The sequence below is a fragment of the Pogona vitticeps genome, chromosome 4 (genome assembly GCF_051106095.1).
Source record: "Pogona vitticeps strain Pit_001003342236 chromosome 4, PviZW2.1, whole genome shotgun sequence".
Lineage (NCBI taxonomy): Eukaryota > Metazoa > Chordata > Lepidosauria > Squamata > Agamidae > Pogona > Pogona vitticeps.
Window position 1 is genome coordinate 62,773,411 of NC_135786.1, and position 22,367 is coordinate 62,795,777.

The 22,367-nt window shown below is 41.2% G+C and overlaps 1 protein-coding gene across 3 annotated transcripts in view; it reads right to left on the reverse strand.

Moving 5' to 3' along the window:
- Positions 1 to 17,181: 17,181 nt before the first annotated feature.
- Positions 17,182 to 22,367, reverse strand: part of BTBD19 (BTB domain containing 19) — a 64,935-nt gene continuing 59,749 nt past the window's right edge. For 2 of the 3 annotated variants that reach the window (XM_078392843.1, XM_072997560.2), the window contains exons 5-9: positions 20,815 to 20,883; positions 20,497 to 20,628; positions 20,185 to 20,310; positions 18,395 to 18,525; positions 17,182 to 18,081 (exon numbers count right to left, since the gene is read on the reverse strand). In XM_078392843.1, coding sequence (XP_078248969.1) covers positions 18,069 to 18,081; positions 18,395 to 18,525; positions 20,185 to 20,310; positions 20,497 to 20,628; positions 20,815 to 20,883 — 471 coding nt within the window. In that variant the 3' untranslated portion in view covers positions 17,182 to 18,068. Of the gene's footprint in view, positions 18,526 to 20,184; positions 20,311 to 20,496; positions 20,629 to 20,814; positions 20,884 to 22,367 lie in introns of all 3 variants that reach the window. The other variant, XM_020783335.3, reaches the window with a different exon arrangement.

Consider the following 22,367-nt stretch of genomic DNA (forward strand, 5'->3'; position numbering starts at 1 on the left):
ATTAGATCAGGCATAAATTAAGTTGAAGAACTGCGAACAGAAAGGAGCAATTTTATTAAATTCATTTCTTGATAGTTCACATAGGCTGAAATCCAATAAGTCATAACTAGAGTAGGCCCATTAAATCAGTGGGGATCTGATAGGTCAACTCCATAAGTTCCACTCATTCAATACGTCTACTGTTGTCACAACTTACTATCGGATTTCAGCCAATATCAAATTTGATATTTTATGCTATTAACTGTTATGTATTAATCATTTTCCACCAAGAATGTGATCAGAAAGGTATGTAGCCCGCTGTTTCGACTGCTGTGGGGATGGGTTGGTTGCTCTTTTTTTACAGCAGCCACATGACACAAACACAGCCACCTAGAGTGGTCTTATAGGCCAGATGGGTGGGGTATAAATAAATAAATAAATAAATAAATAGATAGATAGATAGATAGATAGATAGATAGATAGATAGATAGATAGATAGATAGATAGATAGATAGATAGATAGATAGATAGATAGATAGATAGATAGATAGATAGATGATAGATAGATAGATAGATAGATAGATAGATAGATAGATAGATAGATAGATAGATAGATAGATAGATAGATAGATAGATAGATAGATAGATAGATAGATAGATAGATAGATAGATAGATAGATAGATAGTCCACAGAATGATCCTGCCTCCACCTTTCTGGACTCTATGAAGGCTTTCACTTTTTTGGTGTGGGTAGGATTGCTCTGGTTTGATCCATTTCCAGCATGTGTGATTACTGGGAATGGACCGAAAGCAAGCCTTTTGCCAAAATGTTAAGTGGTTTAATAAGACAGCCACTTCAGGACATTGGCAAACTAGACACTTCCTCAGCTCTGTCTTTCCTTCAATTGTTGCCCCAACACTCCAGAAACTTTCCCAAAGTGGAAAAGGCACAGTTTGCAGCAGTCAGTCTTATTTAGAATATACAAAGAGCATAATGTTGAAATATATCTGTGAAGATTCTCAGTCATCCTGGTGAAGTTACCTGGAAGTTGAGTCATGGCAGTTGACACAATGTTGAAATGTTAAAAGCAGAAGTTTTTATTCCTAGGTTCAGAATGGCATCTATTCATAGAAAAGAAACCCACTCTTAAGGGCATGAAGAAAAACATGTGTTTTTAAAACCACATTTCAAGAGGTTTTGCTCAAGTAAGCAAAAGTCTACAATAGTTACTGACCCACACTAAGATTAGCAATAAGTCCTCAGAACATCCTGGATCTTCATGAAATAATTGAAGAGCCTTACAGTCATCATGTCAGCCCACTTCTAGACAGCAAAGAAGGTAGCTCTAGAAGACAAAGAAGGTAGCTCCATACCCATCTTCTGCCTAATATACAGTATTATTAATTACTTTGATGTGGATAATATAGGTTTGCAGCCATAGACAGCCCTACTGTTGGAAAGAATTAGGCAATTGCTTCAGGCAGCAGATGCTATAAGACAATGGTTGTAATCATTCAGATACTCCTTGTGTATTCTCCAGCTGTTCCCTCATTTTGGAGAACAGAGCTCTGAATGACACACAGTTTTCTTGGACCCTTGCTTCAGGTGTGAGGGAGGATGCTATGCCATTGTCAGTGCTGAAGTGAGATTTAATTTCCAGTCTATCTGGATAACTGTCTGTTTACAATGAGGAAGGGCCCTTGTCCTTCTTGGCCTATTGTTTGACATCAAAACATAGACTTTAACATTGGCAGTTATGAAAAAGTGCTTGATATATGGATTCACTGCAGGATATTAAGAATGTCCTGGAATTGAGAGGATGGCCAATGGAGAAGGACAAAAACCAATGAATAAAGATAGACTAAAAGATAATTTTAAAAATGTGAAATGAAGAAAGTTGAAATACATCAGTAACATGATGTAAAATAAAAACTATAGGTCATTCAGTATAAAATAAATGGGGAGGGGGAAAAGTAAAGAAAATACCTTATTGGCTGAAGAATGTGGCATATGTGGCAATATAACATTGTTTAGAGCTGCCATACCCAGAGCAAAAGTAGACATGACAATGTCTAGTACAGCAAGAAAGAAATAACAAGTATAAGGTACTTTGTATTTCATGATCCAAATAAGTTTTAAAGACTCCAAGGGCTTGTAGAGAAAGGGCCTTTTTGGAAGCTGCCCCCAGATTATGGAATGCCCTCCCGACTGAGATTCGTCTGGCGCCCACACTGATGACATTTCGGCGCCAGGTCAAAACCTTCCTGTTCCAGAAGGCTTTTAATTGAAATAATATCAGCTGTGGGTCCGATGGCAATTTTTAGAGTATATATTTTTAATTGCATTTTAATTATTTTGCTTTTTTATTGTATTTTAAATGTTGTTAGCTGCCCAGAGACCTTTGGGTAGTGTGGGCGGCATATAAGTTAAATAAAATAAAATTAAAATAAAATAAATAAAACAATTGTCAGCTATAATAATTAATAGTGTTGTGAAAGACTAACACACTTTATTATGACACAAACCGTTGTGGAATACAACTCATCTTATGATAAATAAAATCTTCAAGATATCACAAGATTCTCCACTCTTTTTGCTACAACAGACTAAGACAGCTATTCTAATGGGTGTAAGTAATAGTTGCATTAACAAACATGTTCTGCGATCACAATTGACCCTTTTGGATTCATTGCATCCTGCTATTCTCTTGCTTTCTGAAGACTGCATCCAAATAAGTGGCTTCTACCACTAACAAATCACTGTTTTTCCACTGGAAGCTGCAAAGGGAATTGCAGTGGACTTTTGATACTAAGATGAATGTTGCATTTGTCTCTCTGTTCATTCCACTATTTTCCATGCTCGCCGGTGAGTATGACACAGTTGGTGTGGGTGGGAAGGTGAAAGCTCAAGTCACCTGAATGGCCACAGAGACCGCTTCTTGACGAATATGTGCACTTAAACATATAGACTAGAATCCAGACTGGAGAAACTATATGTAGCAATGCAATTGTACACATGGGTTCTCCCCTTTAGCAGGGTGTCTGTCAAGAAATCTGTTTTGTAACGGGTTATGTGAACAATTTCACAACCAGTTTATGTCACCATGTGAGAAGGATACCTCACAGAATAATGGAGCTGCTTGCACAGTTACCTTTCCTCACACCCCAGATGATTTCTGGCTCCAGTGCAGAAGCAGTCTAAATCCCAAGGCCTTCGTTCTGTAAACAGAAGACATCATGCAGTATTTTCCAAGATCCCAAATGCATATACATTACTGTTCTGAAGGGTCCCAAACCGCCAATACCACCCAAACCACCAATTCAGAGTGACTAAGGTTGTGGCACAAGTGTATTGATGTTTGATGATCAAAAGGAGTACTGCCTCCCCCAACAATTGTTAAATTAGGCCATCTTCTCTCTAAGTGGTGGTGGCAGTTGAACTATATCTGTGATGGGAGCTGTACCTTCCCATGTTGCCTCCATGCACTCTCCAAAAGCTCTTTCTTTCTATTTACTCAGGGATCCTGTATACATGCCAGAGAGAGAAAGAAGCCCCCTTTTCACTATTCTAATCCCCTTCCTCCTAATTAGGGTCTTCAGCCCCCTCCTCAAGTGTGTTTCTCTTTTTATTAGGGAAACAGTTGCCAACTGAGGCAGGAAAACACCCGCCTACCCCTTTATCCCCTGGCTTGTTTGCCTCCAATTCATTTCTGGGGCCCAGTTAGCTTGGGGGGAAACATTCCTATTTCCCTCATTCTGAAGAAAAGTGGCTGCTAATTAGGGCCATGAATAGCTCTGAACCCACCCACCCCCTTTACTCACCTGCTTGTAAGGAAGAAGCTTAGCAGGCATCTGGACAATTTTTAATGCCATGTAGCAACAGAAAGAATGTAGTATAAATGGAAGTATTAAAATGCTGAAGCAAATATTATTCTCTTGTTGAGGGAAGGCAAAGGGACTAGAGTGTTGTGGCACATTGTCTTGATAGTTTCCTGCAAACTATCACACCTTCTTAATAAATTTTGTAGACAAAAGTTGGCAATAAAATAAAATTAAAGGAAGGTAAAATAGAAGACATTGCCCTCAAAGCACAGTGTTGTTAGTGCTGTTTTACTCAAAACAATGTATGTGAACATTGTAATTTCTCCTGTGGAATTACCCCAGAGAACAACACTGTGAAAAGTATTGTTGTATGTTGCACACTGCTGTAGCAGCATGAAAGATGCACTCTGAATGTCTGCCGCTCACAGACTGAAGTGGATAGATGTGTGTGCACATCTCTGAGCACACACATAAATATGCAGGCATGCAATTATACACGCAGACATGTCCTCAGGGCCCACACAGTGGGTGGCTTTGTCCTGGAAGGGAGAGAACATATCTTCCTCCTCCTCCACACGCACACACCTCACCCCCAGTGTTTCACTCTGGAGTTCCTTACTCACCACTCCCTGTCTGCACCGAAAAGTTGGAAGCACAAGCTCACAAGCCAGACTCACTGGGGCGCCTCACCCACAAACCAGCTGACTTCCTCAGCAGCGCTCCAGTCTGCCAGATGGCTATCATGGGAACACCTCATACTGCAGCCAAGTGAGGGTGTGGGGAGGGGGGCTCGGAAGAAATAGAATCCATTCCAGAGACAGCGGTGATCCCAGTTTTTCTCAGAGTAGTTTCAGAAGCAGGATGGTGGTGGTGGTGGGACGACAGGGAGAGAGAGACATCTCTCTTTCATGGTGATTCATCCAGCTTGTTGGTTGGTACCCGCCTCTCCTTCAGTAGACCCAACTGAGGCCATCAATCAGTCACTGATCGGCAGCTGACATGCCTGGTTAGGCCAAGCAGCAAGTGAGAGACTGGATTTCATATGTGTGCTTGTCTGGAAATACAAGAACAATGGTTTTGTCTGCCATTGCTGGGTGAGACTTCCGGCTGAGCATGCCCACAAGAGAGAAAGAACGAAAGATGCCCACTACATCTCAGTTCTCAGTCAGTCCCCAAACAAGGATGTTGTTGCAACATGCAAAAAGCATGTTCACGCTTTCTATAAATCTCACCCGTCTTGGCAAGTTCTGTGGATCCTTTAATGTGCAAACCCCACCCCCACATCACTGCTTGCCAAGAAGATTATTGGATTCACATGAAAAGCATAATTAACACCAAAAAGGGTTTGGGGGGTGGGGTGGTGGGGAAAAGAAAGAGTAGCACACAGTGTTTGTATGCATTCTTATTTGGAAATAAAAGCTAATGAGATGAATGGAGTATCCTCTGAAGATTTACAACAGAGGAGAATGATAAAGACAAAAACAAGCAAAAAGAAAATTAATGCATCTTCCCAGATTCCATTTTTCTAGCTGAGTTACTGAATAAGAGAGAGAACTTGGTGCTGAAAATCAATAATTTAGAACAGAGATTACTGCTTACCTGTCTTGAACACAACTACATCCAACACAGGTGTCAAATTCCAAATGAATTAAAGATCGTTTCACATTGAGACTTGTAGGCCTTTGGATTTCTTCTTGGACTGTGAGATGAGAGGTGGATATTATTCAACATTTTGGGTGCCAGAGCTTCGATGACACCTATATGTTAGCATGGTGAACTGTTCCTGTCACAGACAATAGATGGGTTTTTATGAACAGGTGGTTTCTTAGGTTGCCAGAAATTTCCTGAGTCTTGGTGGAGTCCTCCTGGCACCTGTGTGCATAAGTCATGGAGCACAGAGTCGAGATCTGGTTATGGATACGAAATGTGGAGAAGGAAAGAGGACAGATATAAGATCCCTGCTCCAATGAGCTTGCAATCCACAATTAGCATATATGCAGAGGAAGGAGAAGAAAGGCAACGGAAGATTTACAAAATGTGAATATGAACTTTTGTGCAAAATTCCTCCTTTAGAAGGTCGACATACTGGAGGGAAGGAGAGTGTGTGGCCTTTCAGATGGTTTTGAATAGCTACTCCCATCATCCCTCACTATTAACTAAGCTGCTCAGTGCTGATTGGCTGGGGTCAATCCAAAATGTTTTGCTGCCTCATCGAAAGACAAGAGCACCACGCCCCAGTTCCCTCCAGATAAATGAATGAGTTGGGCTTTTGAATTCTAATTTAACTCTGGTGACACGGCAGTGTGTCCTCCAGAGTCTAGTACTTTAGAAGGCCGTAGAATAGGTTCGTGAGTGCAGGACAGGCTGTGTGACATGGCACCGCTCTGTACTCCCAACAGAGGGAAGTGTTGGAAGTGGGTGGGAAGCAAGTTAAGTGAAGGAAAAATTATTATTGCCACTCCCCAACATATACTGCCCAAGGAGATTCTTTCGAATGGCAGGGCTGGATCAAGCTGAGTAACATCTTGAGGGCCTCTCTCTCTCTCTCTCTCTCTCTCTCTCTCTCAAACCTTGAACTACTAGATTCAGAACTCCTGTTTCTTAGTCCTTTTGTAAGAGGTTTGTCTTCCTGTGCTGCTTTCAGCCCCAGCCCAACTTGTTCACAGGGATCACACAGCCAGTTTCTTTCACTAGTTTCTTTTTCCTGGGAAAAGGCAAATTCTGTATGGGAGAAGCAGAATTTGCCTTTTCCCAGGTTACTTCCTACCCGCTTGCATTTGGGTGGTACTGCTGAACCCAAAGTATAGGAAATGGCTTTGGATAGCCCCTGGTGGAGAAAAGACTTCCACAATGCCGCTTTGCTGCATCTCTGCTTCTTAGGGATGGGCACTTCTCACCCACCACACTCCATCCTAAGTCTTTCCAGGCGATCCTTTGGCTGAGCCAGCCCTTTGATCTCTATGGGGGATCTGGGAAGGGTTGCTCTGTCTCTCTGTGTGGCCCTAGTACTGGACCAAATTGCTTTAAGGTGGGTGCAAAGCCAATTGAGAGTTTCTTGTTTGCAAACAGTAGTTAACTGTTCACTGCCAACCTGGGAGGCTCTACTTAAATGTGCTGGAATCTTATCACAAATCAGTATGAGAACAGCTTTGTTACTTAGCTACGACAACAGAGCATTACGAAGGGCAATCCTCAGACAGACAAAGCAAGCCAAGGTTGCAGCTGCTCATTGTCAACCACTTACAGATGTTTTGACAACATCTTGGCAACTGGGTAAAGATGCACAGATTAATATGTTTAAAACTATTGTATGGAAGAAATCAGATAAACAATATTTCACAATAAGTGTACAAATTAAAGGTATCATCCCCAAACAGCATTTCACAAGCCACCCTGAAAACATTTGTATGGGAGCTGAAGCCTGAGAACATGGTAGGATGCAGGGGTGGGGAAAAATGATATAAATGAAACTATCTACAGTATACTGTATGGGAAGTTCCCATTAGGGTACTTGCAAATGTCTAAAGAAAGTCAATTGGGATTTCCAGGTGACTTCACATCACAGACCATTGGCCAAAACATAGGACTGATATGTAAGGGAAGAAATAAAATGGAAGTTTACTCCCCTTAAAAAAAAGTCTGGGTCCAACATTCCCCCGCCCCCTCAACTCATCAGAAGTTTGAAATCGGATGTGTTTACAACAAATTCAGCATGCTTATCTTCACATTAAGTCCAAAGGGTAGCAAGCACAGATACAACCCATAGTCAGAAATGAAGTGTGCCTGCTGCTGCAGATGGACCACTCAGTGAGAGCCAGTAGTTTTCTGTTGCAGAGCATGTTGTACTTTCTGCCATCTTCCATCAACAGTTATACCATCTGTGGTTTAAAATGCAAAATGATTTTTTCTTTATCATCACAGCTATCCCCAATGTTTTGGACTGATATTTTTCACAAAATATTCGGCCATGTGTTATTTGTATATAGCTAAATCTCCAGTTTTTGGTTTTTCCCCATCACAAACATTGCCCTAGATGTGTAGAAAAGTTCTTTTTGTCACATTCAGTCTTCCATCACTCTGTAGACTCTTGAGCTTGATCCTCTTTCAAGTTATACATCTGCTCAAAAAAGAAGTGAGTGTGGATCCATAAGGATCTTACTTTTCACAAGATGGCCATGATATGCAGCCCAAGAAGAAATTTAATGTTATAACTTAATCCTGATTTGGGGCCTTTTAAAATTTGTGCTGTGTCCATTGTTGTTCTGCTATTGCAGGTGAAATAGTTTCCCTGTGGCTCCTGAGTGGAAAATAGAGAAAGGAGTAAACCTGCCATTAACCACCTTCAAGCAGTTGATAACGGTGGAAGCAGCAGCCTCTTGGCCTTTCCTCCTGAGCTCCCCACCACCACAACAACAACCTTTCCCTTCTCTTGGGGGCAACAGCTGTGTGCAGTACCCAGCCTTGTCCTCCTCCTTTCCTATGAATAACCGTGCTGTTCTTGGGGCAGTGGTGGGTGCTGGCCTAGCGTCCACACTGAAGCAACGTTCAACAGTCAGACCCAATTGGATCCTGGGTGTAGAATCGTGGTGGTGGTGGAGGAGGAGGAGGAGGAGAAGGAGGAGGAGGAGAGAAGCTATCTATTCCTTTGCCTCAAGCAGAGCAAGGGCTTGATCTGGCCCTGGAATGAGGAGGAGATTTGGTAACAGGAATGAGGAGACTTGGGCTTGGATCCGCACGATGCTCACCATGCGGCTCTGTGAGGTACGTTTCTCTCCCTGTCAGCCTAACCTACCTCTCAGTCTTGAGGCAGGGATAAAAACATGTTAAATAAATAATAGGACCACACAAGAAGGACCACACAGCCGTTATATTTACCCCATATGCAGGCTGAAAACAGTCTAAATTCCTGAATAGAGATACATCTTATAGGTTATTGGTATGGCCAATCAACCTGAAACTGGCTTGGCGTATTTATGTTACTGTGAAATGTGTGCAATTAAGCAACATCAGTAAACTGACAGATCTTTGCCAGTGGATTTTTTTAAAAAATTTATATATCTCTGTTATTTATCTGTGTTGTGTGTGATACTTTAATTTTTAAATTTTTTTTACATAGGCCTTCTATCTGTCACCTTTTTTGCGGGACTACAGTAATCAGTACATGTACTGTATTTAAAACCTAGGCAGACAGCACCACCTGCAGGTAAGTCTGCCAAACAACAGATATCCCATTGAGTATATCAGCAACATTTATTCAAACTTAAATAATTTAAAACCAATAACTGAGCACATGATTGTGAATCAAATATATGTAACATTAATTACATCAATGCATGAATTCACTTGTTTTTCATTTCCATCACATCCCCCTTTCCCTTTTTGTGTCATGTATATTAAACAGCAATGACTTGAAATGACATTTATGTCTCTGTGTGTATTCTGTGCTGTCAAGTCGGAACTGACAGTGACCCTAAGAGGGCTTTCAAGGTAAGTGAAATATTTAAGGAGTGGTTTTACCAGTTCCATTCCAACCCCCATGAGTTTCCATGGCCAAAAGGAGATTTGAACCCTGTTCTCCAGAGTCCTAGTCCATCACTCTGTTCACTGAGAATCTATGAAATTAGTGAAGCAGAAAAAAGAAAGACCCAGAGCAGGATTGCAGTTGAGCATTAAGAAGACAAAAATCATGACTACAGAAGAACTACACAACTTTAGAGTTGACAATTAAGAAAATTAAAATAGCTATTTTGTATACCTTGGTTCAATCATCAGTCCAAACAGAGACTGCTTAAAAGAATAGTGAGACTTGGAAGGAATTAGAAAAGATCATCAAGTGTTAGAATATGCCACTGGAGACCAAGACCAGGATCATCCACACTAATGTATTCCTGATCACTGTGTATGGGTGTAAAAGCTGGACGGGGGTGGGGGGTGGGGAATGATTCATTTGAAATGAGGTGCTGGCGAAGAGCTTTGCAAATACCCTGGACTGCCAGAACAACAAACAAATGGGTCCTAGACCAAATTAGGCCTCAACTATCTCTGGAGGCAACAGTGTTGAAACTGAGGCTGTCTTACTTTGGGCACATCATGAGAAGGCACGCTTTTCTGGAAAAACAAACAAACAAAGTTGGGAAAGGTGGAAGGCAGCAGGAAAAGAAAAAAGCAACATATTTACCTGTAAACCAGAGATTATATTATTTTTCTAATCTTTGTATAGTGCCTAGAACACTTAAAAGCATTTTATATAATTCATGTGCATTCACATGATCACACATAACAATGAAACCAGCAATAACTGCATGCAGATGTGTAGGGAGACAGCATTTATGGAGCAATTGATTTAGACCACTGTGTGCATGTTTTAGCATGTATATGCTGAGTACACATTTTTAACTTCTGTACACCATCATGTCTGGAGGCCTCAATGTTAAGCTCAGGATAGACCATCAAAGACAAGGATGATTTCCAGACAGGCTCTTGACATTCTTTCCCCCATCCTGAAGCCCCCAATGGCTTCCTCACAACAAAGGCAATTCCATGAGAGCCTTCAGACTTTTAGTGGTAGGGATCAGAAGCATTTTGTTTCTGAAAAATTACTGTGGGTTATGACATCATCAGCATTACACAGCATAGCTGCATGAATAGAAATTCAGCTGATGTTTTTAAAAAAACAAAGATTAAAGACAAGAATAATCCATCAAGTCTATACCCAGGCTATGACAGGGTTTTCTGCTTGATTTTTCTTTCTTATTTTACACTGGACAGAACCTACAAATATTTAATCTCAATATGATCTCATGCAAAGTCATGCAGGCCTATACACGTATGAAAAAGTAGGTAACCTACAGTGGGGTCTTGACTTAAGAACGGCTTGAGTTAAGAACATTTTGACTTAAGAACCGCTCTCATAGGAAAATATTGACTTGACTTAAGTACTTAGATTTGAGTTAAGAACTGAAAAAAACCCACGTGGGAGGCAGGGAAAGTGCAAAATTTGAACTTTCAGTTAACTGTTGGCCAGTGAAAAGGGTGCCTGTCTGCTTCCTCACTCCTCCCAGTGTTTAGAGAGTGGATTGGGAGTTAGTCTTCAGACTGCCTGGTACTGTCCTGCCTGGATTGTATTTTCCCTGCCTTCCCCGAACCTTTCTTGACCTAAGAAAAAAAGAAACAAAATATCCCCCTCTAGTGGTCGAAGGCGGAATAGCAACTTCCCATTAGTTTCTATGGACAGAAAAGAGCAGATACGGATCAAATGGTTTTCAATGCATTCCTATGGGAAATGCAGATTTGACTTGAGAACTTTTTGACTTGAGAACCGCCTTCCAATACGGATTAAGTTCTCAAGTCAAGACCCCACTGTAATCCAATTTGCTGTAATGTTAAATTTTAATTATTTTAAAATCTCCCCAGTAGATTTTCATCCAATATATTTTCAGCATTTCTAAAGAAAACTCAACACATCCATTGTGACAACAGTTTTGTTGCTATAAACTTCGTAACAATAGTTCATAATACATGTGGCCAAATTGTTTTGGCTACAGTTTGGTGACACTGTGTCTTGGTCTTTCCCCAGTTGCCATGAATGCACTCCCACCTTTAAAAAAATACTATAAACCTGTCCTTCCTGTAAAGCAAAGCAAAGCAAAGCAAAGCAAAAGCTGCTTATGGTATATACTGCTCCATTATGCTGAAAGCACTTTCTGGATGGTTTACAATTTAATTATGGAGGCTACACATTGCCCCCCCCCAGCAAGCTGGGTACTCAATTTGTCAAACTCAGAAGGATGGAAGGCTGAGTGAACTTTGCAATACCACCCTTAAACTACTCTGCCAAGGCTCCTAACGCTGTCCTATAATTTTCATTCTTTCACCTCTTTTCTCATATTTAAAAAAATTTAAAGAAGGCACAGCTAAGTCAGATTAAAATTTTGTTTGAGATTTAAATAAACCAGAATCCTGTTGAGCGGGAGGTGCAGGTATTGCCTTTTCCTACCTGCACTCTTTCTGTGCTTTAGCAGCATTTATTGTACAGTATTTTAATTCTTACCATGAAAAATATGTTGTGGGGAAAATATGGAACATCTGAATGTGCCTTTTGGTTGGTGGCGTTAGGAGCCCAACATCTGGAAAGGCCCTGGGTTGTGCTAATTGGAGCAGCATTTAATACACACATAAGTATTTAGTCTCACCAGCAGAGGGCAGTAGAGAAGTACAAATAGAACTTCTCAGTGTTCAAAGCTACTATTTTCCCCATGGTATGTTTTTCGCTTGGTTTAGATAACTAACACATTCCATTGCGGACTGATCGGTCGCCTACCAGTAAATCTGAAAATATGTAATCTTATATCCTAGCTAAGCTTCTGTCTCACAAAAGGGTTTGTGGTGTTTTCCTAATAGGTACACCATTCCATTCCTTCTCCATGCCTTCACCCTATTCCCTGTTCCAAAATTAAAGCTTCTGCTGTAGGTGACCCTAAGACACTGTCTCTTAGCCAGTCCATCTCACAGACTTATTGTCCATGGAAAATCAATTTCTAAGTTATTTGAAGTAGCAGAATATGGATGGAAGAAAGTTGACGCCCTTGTCAAGAGAAGAGTGTGTTTTCACACACTCTTTCCTTAAGATTAGTATTTCTTGCACCATGACAACACTTGGGAAAATGCATTTTCCATGCTGAGAAAAACATTTAACTCTTGTTTGGCCTCAGCTTGTGCTACAGCATGTCCAGAAGAAAGAGTGTGGATAACCTACAGATCAGCAACACTACCACTGTCCTTTTAGCTTTGTGCTGAGTGTCTGGCTTCTATTTCCTTTGTTGTTTTAGCCTCTTGACTCAAATCCCTGCCTGACTTTGCTGACAGAAGGTCTGATACAGCTGACAGAGGGAGAAGGGTCTTCTTTTTCCTGCCCTCTTGGCACAAGATCCTATTATGAATGCACAATTCACCTAACCCTGATTCAGAAGATCTCACAATTGACACAGGCACTTTTGACAATGTTTCTCAAGTGCATGGTGCGGGTTAGGAGGTCCTGACTAATGGCCTGGATTCTAGCCATCAAAAAAGAGGTGACTAGAATTATATTTTGCTGTCTTTGTTCTAGCAGCAGGACCTCTGCATACTTTCCTAATCACTACAATGGGGGTGGGTGGAAAAGAGCAAAGCTATACACATACACATCGCCCTAATGTGTGTAGATTCTAGTACAGTAAATCCACACCAATGTATGAAAGCTGGCTGTGAAAGCCTTGAAGAACACAAGTCTCTTTTATTTGACTAATTTATGTTAATATTAAGAAACCTAAGCATGAAGGTTTTCACTTCAAACGGGATTCTCTATCTTGCACTCCTATGTATATAACAGGCCACAACTGGGAACAAATGCAAATTAGAATGCAACCTATTTCCAAAACTATTAACACATCTCCAGATGCAAATTGGTCTGACATACAGAGAGTAACAGATGGTTGGGATTGTTGATCCAAAAAAGATTTGTTTTGCTTTTTTTTCCTAGAAGGTATGCCACTCCTTTTTTAACACATGACCTTGAAAAATAAGATGCTACCACTGTGTCAATCTAATGTTTTGGGTAGGCTGACTACAGTCAGGTATACTGCTACAATCAGGAATATAATTGTTAGGGTGTGATTAGATGTGATAAAGAATTGTGCTTGATTGCACTGCAAAGGGTTGCTTCCCTGGAAATGATCTCCCTTAATGTGATGGGTTTGGGTGTCCAGGAATCACTCCAGCCAAGTTTTAAAAATGGTAGCCCTACCGCTAGACCTCAAAGGTCTAGCCTGGTCATAGAACAGGGTCGGGCTAGTTTGTTATCTTCTGTACACTGTCTGATTGACAGAAAATGGCTCTCACCAGACTTTGCCACAAGCAGTCCAAAATGCAAGCTATTTCTTGTATTTTCTCACACCCTTAGTGGAAGAAAATGCGGCTGGAAATATCATGTGCCTTTCCCTCATACTGAGATCATGAGAATGATCACACAGACAGAGCACGTTCCACTGGTCCTTATGCCCATCCCAAGCCATGTCAACATCTGTGAGGACAGCACAAGCTAAGCCATATATTTTATGTGTGATATTTGGACAACATGTGTAACTCCAAAAGGGAAATCTTGTAAGCAACTCCTTAATTCCCAGAATCAAGACAACAACAATTAGATATAATTCTCACCAAGAACATGACATCTGTCCCCATTTCAGTGAAGCCAAAACCTTAACACAGCCAATCACCCCAGCCTTCTTCCTTGAGATAAAGGTGCAGCATGAAAAACAGATCCTTGTGAGTTCCATACATGGCATTCAGAAATCATCTCCTACCTAATGTAGGAAGTAGCTGCAAGTCAGGGTGTGTATAGTTTTGATGTTGCTTAATATAAGGAGGATAAGGATTTTTCCCAGGACTCTGTATTCTCAATTAAAATTACTCAATAGTAGATCTGCATCACTGTATCTATTGAGAAAGGTATTTCTTTTGTTTTTAACAAAACATTTTATGTATGAGAAAAAGAACAGCTTGAAAAGCATAATAAATATGCACGCAAAGGCATTGTACGCAAATAACTTTGTATGCATGTCTATTATGCTTTTTAATCTGTTCCCCAGGACTGCAGCCGTATGAGAGCTAAAGGTCTTCTACTGCATGCTTCCATCAGCAAACTAAATAGGAGCTGAGGGTGGTGGGTGGGTAGGGTGGCAAATGTTTGATGGTCACTTAAATACCAGCAAAAGGATAACATGCTTCACCAAAGAGTAAGGCAAAATAGGACAGTGATTTGCAGAACACTGCTATGCTAACATGTACAGATGCAATATTAGAAATGACTGTGTAATGTACAGATGTGAGGTCAGAATTTTATATACACACACATACACTTTAAACAGAATTACAAAACACAACATTCAGGTAGGGAAGACTGAAATTGGGTAATTTGTGTACCGTCTGAGTCTGGTGCCTGGGATGCTCTCTGTGAACAGGGAAATTCAAGGTTCTGACCTCCCTCCTTTTTAGTTCTTTGTTTTTAAATCAGACTTGGACTGGATAGCCCTTCAAATGGAGGATACCTTCAGAAGAAAGAATAGCTTCTGGAAGCTTTCCAGATGACAGACGGTCATTTGAGGGGCTCAATTTATAACAGCCTTCCCAAAATTAGCCCCCTCCAGACCTGTGGTCAATTACTTTAGGTCTGTGTTCAAAATGTTTTGAGTTCAGAACCACATTTCCAAGGCACTTAATAATGTACAATTCTCAAAGGGCTTACATCTTTTTCCTTCGTCCTTAACCCCAGTAATGTACTCCACTTTTCCTTTTATTACAGGAACAAGAATTAGCAATGCCTAGACACAGGTGACTCAGTACATTCCAACAAGGTGAAAAATAGGTTTTGTCTTTACAGTATTTCCCAAGCCATCTGCCTCCCTAACAACCAGTACCCAAACAAATGGTGCTGGCTAGAGCCTGCCTGTGTTCAAGTCTAAAGCACTTTGGGCAACTGCTATCTAAGAGAAAGGAGTGGTAGGCAGATTGTGTCAGATCCCATTTGTTCTGAACACTGGTTATACATTCACAGGATTGGCCACTCCCTGATCAAGGTTAAACTGTCCCAAGAAAATGTTGGAGTTTTGAATATTTTTTTTACATTCCTTTTGCTATGCAGTAGAAGTAAAAAGATTCACAGAGGAGAATAGCTTCAAGTTCCCCCAGATAGTCCACTCCTTTCTCATTACCTGGCTCTTTGATTTTCAGTAACTCACTCTGAGACATTTATAGGAGAAATAATATGTTTCATTACTTACAGGCATGAAAGGATCAACAGCAAGCTAACAATAAAGAGACTTGCAATGGACTAAAGGGGGGGCAAATTATCAGAGAGGTAGGGCTCTCTTTAAATTCAAGAGAGGGAGTGAATGACTGGTTAGTGCTGGACAGACTAGCAGTCCCTCCCAGTCACTCAAATTACAAGCAACATGTTCCAGGCTACTTTTAGGCACATCTGGCCAAATCTACCCACTTCCCACCTTTTTAGCCTTAAAATAAGTGAATCCCACAGTTAGTGTTAAACCAATGGAGCACACATCTAAAAGTTGTTCCACATTAATAGATTCTTTTCCATATCTCCCATTCAGGTTGCTGGAGGCATAACCAGACTTTTTGTTGTATTTTGACTCCCCAGAGGTTATACCAATGTTCTGCGACTGGCTGGTAGGCATGTATGCTGTGAAAGAGATAGTTGCAATTTGGCCTGAGCTAACAACCAAATCCAACATCTACTACTATCCAACTGGCAACTCAATTAATCTGAATATGTTCTTTGGTCTGTTTTCCAAGATTGCCGTTTATTTGAAAATTGCACTATTTGGCACACCCTAAAAATGTATGAAGTCGTGTCGATTACATTTGAAGGGGCATAAGTGTGGTGTAGTAGTGGATAGAGTGATGAGACTAGGACTCTGGAGAACAGGGTTCAAATTCCCACTTGGCCATGGAAATTCACTGGGAAAGTGGAACTGGTAAAACCACTCCTTAAAATCTGACTTGCCTTGAAAACCCTGTTAGGATTGCTGCAAGTCAGTTCCGACATGACAGGTGTGAAGGAGATCAGGAGGCAAGTGAGCCGTCCCCACTATCAAGACCACCCAAGGAGGAGAAAGACATTAATGAGAAAAATACGGGATGGGATAAAAGGGATGTTAGTTGAGGAAAAGAAGAACATAGAGGTTTGTCTAGTGGAGGAGGGAGAAGGAAAGAAAGGGGAGGAGTTAAGACTCTCAATGTGGGAGGAAGATATAAAAGAGGAGGGAGAAAGGAGATTTGGAGGTAGATGAGAAAAGGAGAGTGAAGAGAATAAAGAATCCATTAAAATAGATCAAAGAGAACAGAAGTATGAGCAAGTGCAGAATTTACTGACTTTCCAAACCTTAAAATAGGAGGTTTACTGCCTAACTCAGAGACTCCAAAAGAAGGAGAGACGGTATGTGAGATGCTGGAATGGACAATGATAGTGTTCCCATGGGGGCAAGGTTGTGGGAAAAGGGTGATATGTCCCGGTCCGGTCTACAACTCTCCGCCGAAAGAAGGAGACTGGTTGCGTCACCCATGCTGTGGGACAGTTTGCGCGATGAGGAGCACATCCCTGCTCAGGATCACCAACTGTGAATGCTTCGGCCCTGTGCCGCAGTGAGTGGGACACCAACAGAGGAAAAGTCTACATGGACTAGTTATGGCCAGTTGCGGGATTTGTCTTGTTTTGACCCTACTGGTCTAATAATTTATATGCCGCAAGTTAATAAAGTTGAAGATGAAAACCATTTAAATCAGTCTCAGTCGCTTCTTCCCACCAAAACTGAGGAACTGACAGTGTTTTCAAAAGAACCCAATCACAACAGGACATAACTTTTATTTCTGTTGTTGCTACTGTTGTTCTGAAGGTTTTTTTGTCCATTTAAAATGAAACAGAGCACAATACGTATACATTGTAAACAGCTGATCCTGCCAGTAGATAAGGACATTCTCAACTAGGGCTCAGGTTAAAATAAAACAACTTCCTTCTCGTTTGACCACCCAGAAAGGAGATGCATATATATTTGAACCATAATACTTGAATAAATCCGAACATGATGTTGAGCAGTAGTTAAGATTTTCTTTCCAGGAGAAGTGGCAAGGAAACCTATCTTCTAACAAACCTGTGAAAGCAGTATTCTGAATGCAATGTAAGCCTCTGCTGGTGGTGGCACTGCTGAGTCATCTATAGGAACAACTGAAGTGACAGTTTTGAAGTGATAAGCCTGACAGGTAAATGTATGCAGGCATTTTAACAAACACCTCTGTTTTCTGCAATACTTCATTTCCTGATAGCCTAGTGTTCCTTATGATAGGCCTATGCTTTCCTTTTCCCTGTGGTGGCAGCACTAACTTCAGTCCCATCCCACTATTTCCAGATGTTTCGTCCAGACCAGACATTTCATAGGAAGAAATGCATTGTTATCAGTCCAAAGTCACTTCACTCCCAGTCCTAACTTTCTGTGATCAGCTCACAAATACTGTAGGAATTACTGGGTCTTTGTCACACCAGTACAACTTCATAAGGTCCTTATAAATAGATTTTTTTCACCACCAGTGATATCTCAAAAATCCTTCTTCTCCATGCAGGATAGGTAAATGGTGCCTCGTGACTCTCTTTCTAGCCAGGTCAAACTTTCTTTTCCAGTGTTCCAGCCATAAGTTGAGTCTCACGAAGGAGGAGTTTATCACGAAGCAGACCTGTTTATGGAGGAAAGAGCTGGCATCACAGAGAGGCACTTGCCACCAAGGGCAGGAATGCGTTGACATTAACAATAATAGAGGGATGGGATCAAAATCCAAACCATGAGATGCAACCCCACTCTGGGAAGCCTTTGATACACTGGGATTTTTTATCCAGCTCCTGCCAAGTAGGTTACAGGGTAGGGTGATAATAGGATGCCTATTCTGAGGCATCAGAGCAACTGCTTCCAGTTCTCAGTATCAACAAGAAAGATGGCTGGGCTGAGCACCAACCACCTGCTTCTTTCTCATTCAGAAGGTGGCATCTCACTTATGCTGTGGGTCAAGGCGGCGATGATGTTCCCGGGGCAGTGTGCCACACCGACGCCGGCACAAGGTGGATCGCACACTGCGCCCCTTCCATAGGGCATGTGTCTTCCAAGCCTCAGCCAGGCTTTCCACCTGGAATGAAAGAGGGTGGGCAGAAGAAAATGCATAATATTCTACACAGTGCTGTGCAAGGTTTGTATGTCAGATCTGAAATATCATGTTGGGGTGTGGAGTGCTCCTGCTCGTGTTCCTTCCTTCCAGCCAGCCAATCAGCCATGCCTATTCCCCGCCAAGTGAGTCCTAACAGTCAGCATTCTGTAACTTTTGAGCATGCTCAGATCTCAATGGATTGCTCCCTTTTAACCATTTTGTGCAAACATTTTTGTGTTGGGAGTGGCATTTCTATAAATATTGCAATATAAAAACAAATGTCTCCCTAAATTAACAGGTATTTCTTACAATGAATTTCTAGGAGCTGCACGTAGGACATTCCATGCACTTAGGAGTTTAATTATCGCTTAATTGGATTTTAACATTGTATTTCTATAGTATTATAAAACTGTTAATTATTGTATAATTTTAATTGTTCTGAGCCACTTAGAGTCTCCTACGGGAAGAAAGGAGGAATATAAATAGTATCAATCAATCATTCAATCAATTAGGGCTTGTCTACATGGGCTCAGTGGCAGTGGGCTGGATTGGGCCATATATGGTTGCCTAAAGGTCAGGTAATGGTCTGTTAAGTCATTTGGTGTGATCCTTGCATCAAAATAGCATACACACCTCAAGCGACTCTATTTTGTACAGCTCCTTTAAGAAAGCAAAAAGACAAGGAAAAAAATCTCTGTTCTTCCTCCCCTCCTATCTCCTCTGACATTTGGGGGGAATATTTCAATGTTTAAAAGTGTTCCCTAAGTGGCACAGTGCATCAGCACTGCTCAAAGGTTTTTTTAATTGCTTCCTCCCTCTACTTAGCAGAGGAAATTTTAATTTCCCTGTATTATTAAGTGATTTAGATGTCTGTTTAACCCACTAATGATATGGGGACATTGAAACCAGCTGGGAAATTAAAGAAGGAAGCTTGCTTTGGTTCAATCCCAGTAATTGCATGCACTGGAAATGAACCAAAATGGAGAGATCCTACCTGCACCAAAACAAAAGAAGCCCCTGGCAAGGACCCAGAAATATGTGAGTAAGAACACTCTGGGAGTGGCTTGGTTTGCTCCAGCAATTATGTCATCTGATCCCTGAAAAAGGAGCAAACCAGCCCAACTCCACAGCAGAACAAACAGTGGAACAAATGTCCATCTGATCGCACCCTTAGAGTTTTCCAAGTTAGGACCACCTTCATGCCACTTTGTTTACCAAGAGTGTATGATGGAACTCGGGGCTTGGATTGCTACAGCATTCTTGGATGGCAGGCAGGAATTCCAGAATTTATATTCTTTCTTATCCCTACACATTTATTTATTTCTTCTTCTTAAGTTCTTTATACAATTTCATCTTTGTTTGCTAATGCAGGCAGGCACATCCGTTTCCTTTGAGAGTTGGGGGGGCATATCTTTCTGCCAGTATAGTCCAGGAAAGGCAGGATAGCTCCTCCTGCTTAGAAAACTTCAAATGGCATTGATTCTGGTTCTAGCACACATGCAGGTACCATTCCACAATAAGGAAGGGCCTCCATGGAGCAACTAGAAGCACTTGATCTGCTCAAACTATGCAAGAATACACAAAGTCACAAACAGATTCAAAAGCTGGGTAGCGATTAGGGACATTGGTAAAGTCTCTCACCGGAATCATCTGATCCTTTCTGTTCTGCTCCTCCAGAGTCGTCAGCTCATTTGGTGACAGCAGAGCCAGACGCAGCTCTGCCACCACTGGCCTTGCTACATCCTTCACAGACTTGCCCAGCACAGCCTGCAAATATATAGAGCAGCAGAAGTGCAGAGCAGACATAGACCATTTTTCATGCCATGGGCTGTTCCAAAACTTTAATTGTTTTAAATAAATAAAAATGGAATTAGAGTTTTTACACAAGAACACCATGAACAGAACATTAAATTGCTGCCCTATTTTGAATTTCCACCATATTTTAGCACTTACAGATCCAACATGAGCCCATTCGCGAACAGCTTGTACCAGCTTTGCCTCATCAATGGTCAAGCAGTTGCTCTGCAGCATAGTTTGCACTGCTAGGTCGGACAATTCCAAGAAACCACGTGTTTTTACAACTTCCTGGGGGATGTGAAGGAGAAAGATGCTATGTACTTGGGTCTCAGCAGCAACTCTAGTACAGATAGAGATGGATGGATGAATGGATGGAAGAAAATATGGTCATACAATGCGGACATCCACAGAACCAGATAACTGCCTTTGTCTCCTCTATGCATGGGAGACTCCCAGTATCTATCCCTTGCTTACCTGAGTACAATTCTCAATGAAACCCAGGCAATATTTCTGGAAATCTTCTTGCTCATATGCCACAGCAGCCTGTCATAAAGACAGCAAAAATAAACGTTAATAAAAGGTTGTGCTTGAGAAGACAGAAGAGTTAAGAATGAGTGATATGAGGGTCGCCATCCATAGGAAAATGAAAACTGTCAGGGCCAAGATATAAGAAAATGAGAACTGGATCGAGTGTTAAGACTGGTGATGTTTACTTCAAGTTCCTTTGCATTTTACCTTTTAAGTACAGCAATCTAAGAAGTACCGCCAAAGTCCTTGACATTCCTCACAGCAGGAGTATATATCCCATGTATCTCAGAATCCCATTGGCCATACTGGCTGGGATATTCTGATAGCAGTACTGTAGTCTTAAAAAGGGAATTCCACACTAGCTTTTACAGCCAATGGATCTATACTTAGAGTTAAACTTGGGTGTCTTGAAACCAGGGAGGCTCCTTTTAGGAAGGAAAGTGCTGGAGCTCTGGAAGTTATTACATATGCCCTTCCATACAAGACTGGGCACTTCTTTTTTCATTCCTCTCTGCTTAATGTTTCAGACAAATCAACAACGTACAATCACTCATGGCTATCACAAACCATAATTTTGCCTTGTATCATAAACCTTCCTATACTTTTATAAAGGAGTGCAAAAGAGAAATTTTAATGAATTACAATAGGACTAACATATGAACAAAACAGAAACAATAAAAATAAACAATCTTCCAATATTATGTGGTATTTCCGTATGTGTTAAGAAGAATTTTGGAACACTGCCCCCTTTTCCGGAATACTGAAAAGCCTTTTAAAACCAAGAGGCTTGACAGTGAACCATAAAAGGATTGGCAGAGGGGAACCAGAGGAAGGAAGAAAAGAAGGGGGGCCGTGGGCTGAAATGTGGGTTACATTGCATCAGTTATGAACATTGAACTTCCAAATCAATCGGCAGCCCCAGTGTGATCACTGACCGCAAATTCAGTTGTAATAAAAGCTGAAATCAACTTGCAGTGTAGTTGCAGCCTCATTTGCATAGAAGTCAGACACAGTGAACTAAATGGGATTCCTTTCTCAGTCAAATACATAGAGGATTTCGCTACAAAGATATATCAAGGGTGCAAACACTATGCTGAAGTTTCACAGCATCATGGACCATATGGCTATATCACCAGAACACCAGATACGCTGTTCCTCTTACAGATATGCTGATGAAAATATCAGAATGCACTAATAGGATATTCTGCCACTGCATCTGTCCCACTGGCAAAAAATGTGCCAGCAGAACAATCAAAGGAAAGGCAGACCTTCGCTTAACATAACTGAATGGCTATCCTGGAGACATGTGTGGTATCAGACTGACAGACATGATTGGATCCCAGCATGGTAGTCATTAATCTTCAGTTCACCTTTTTTCTTCTGGACACAACTTACCGTATTTTTCCGTGTATAAAATGACACTTTTTCCTAAAACAATTAGAGGAAAACTTGAGTGTTGTTTTATACACGGAAGAAAGCAGTCGCATGGACGCTTGGGC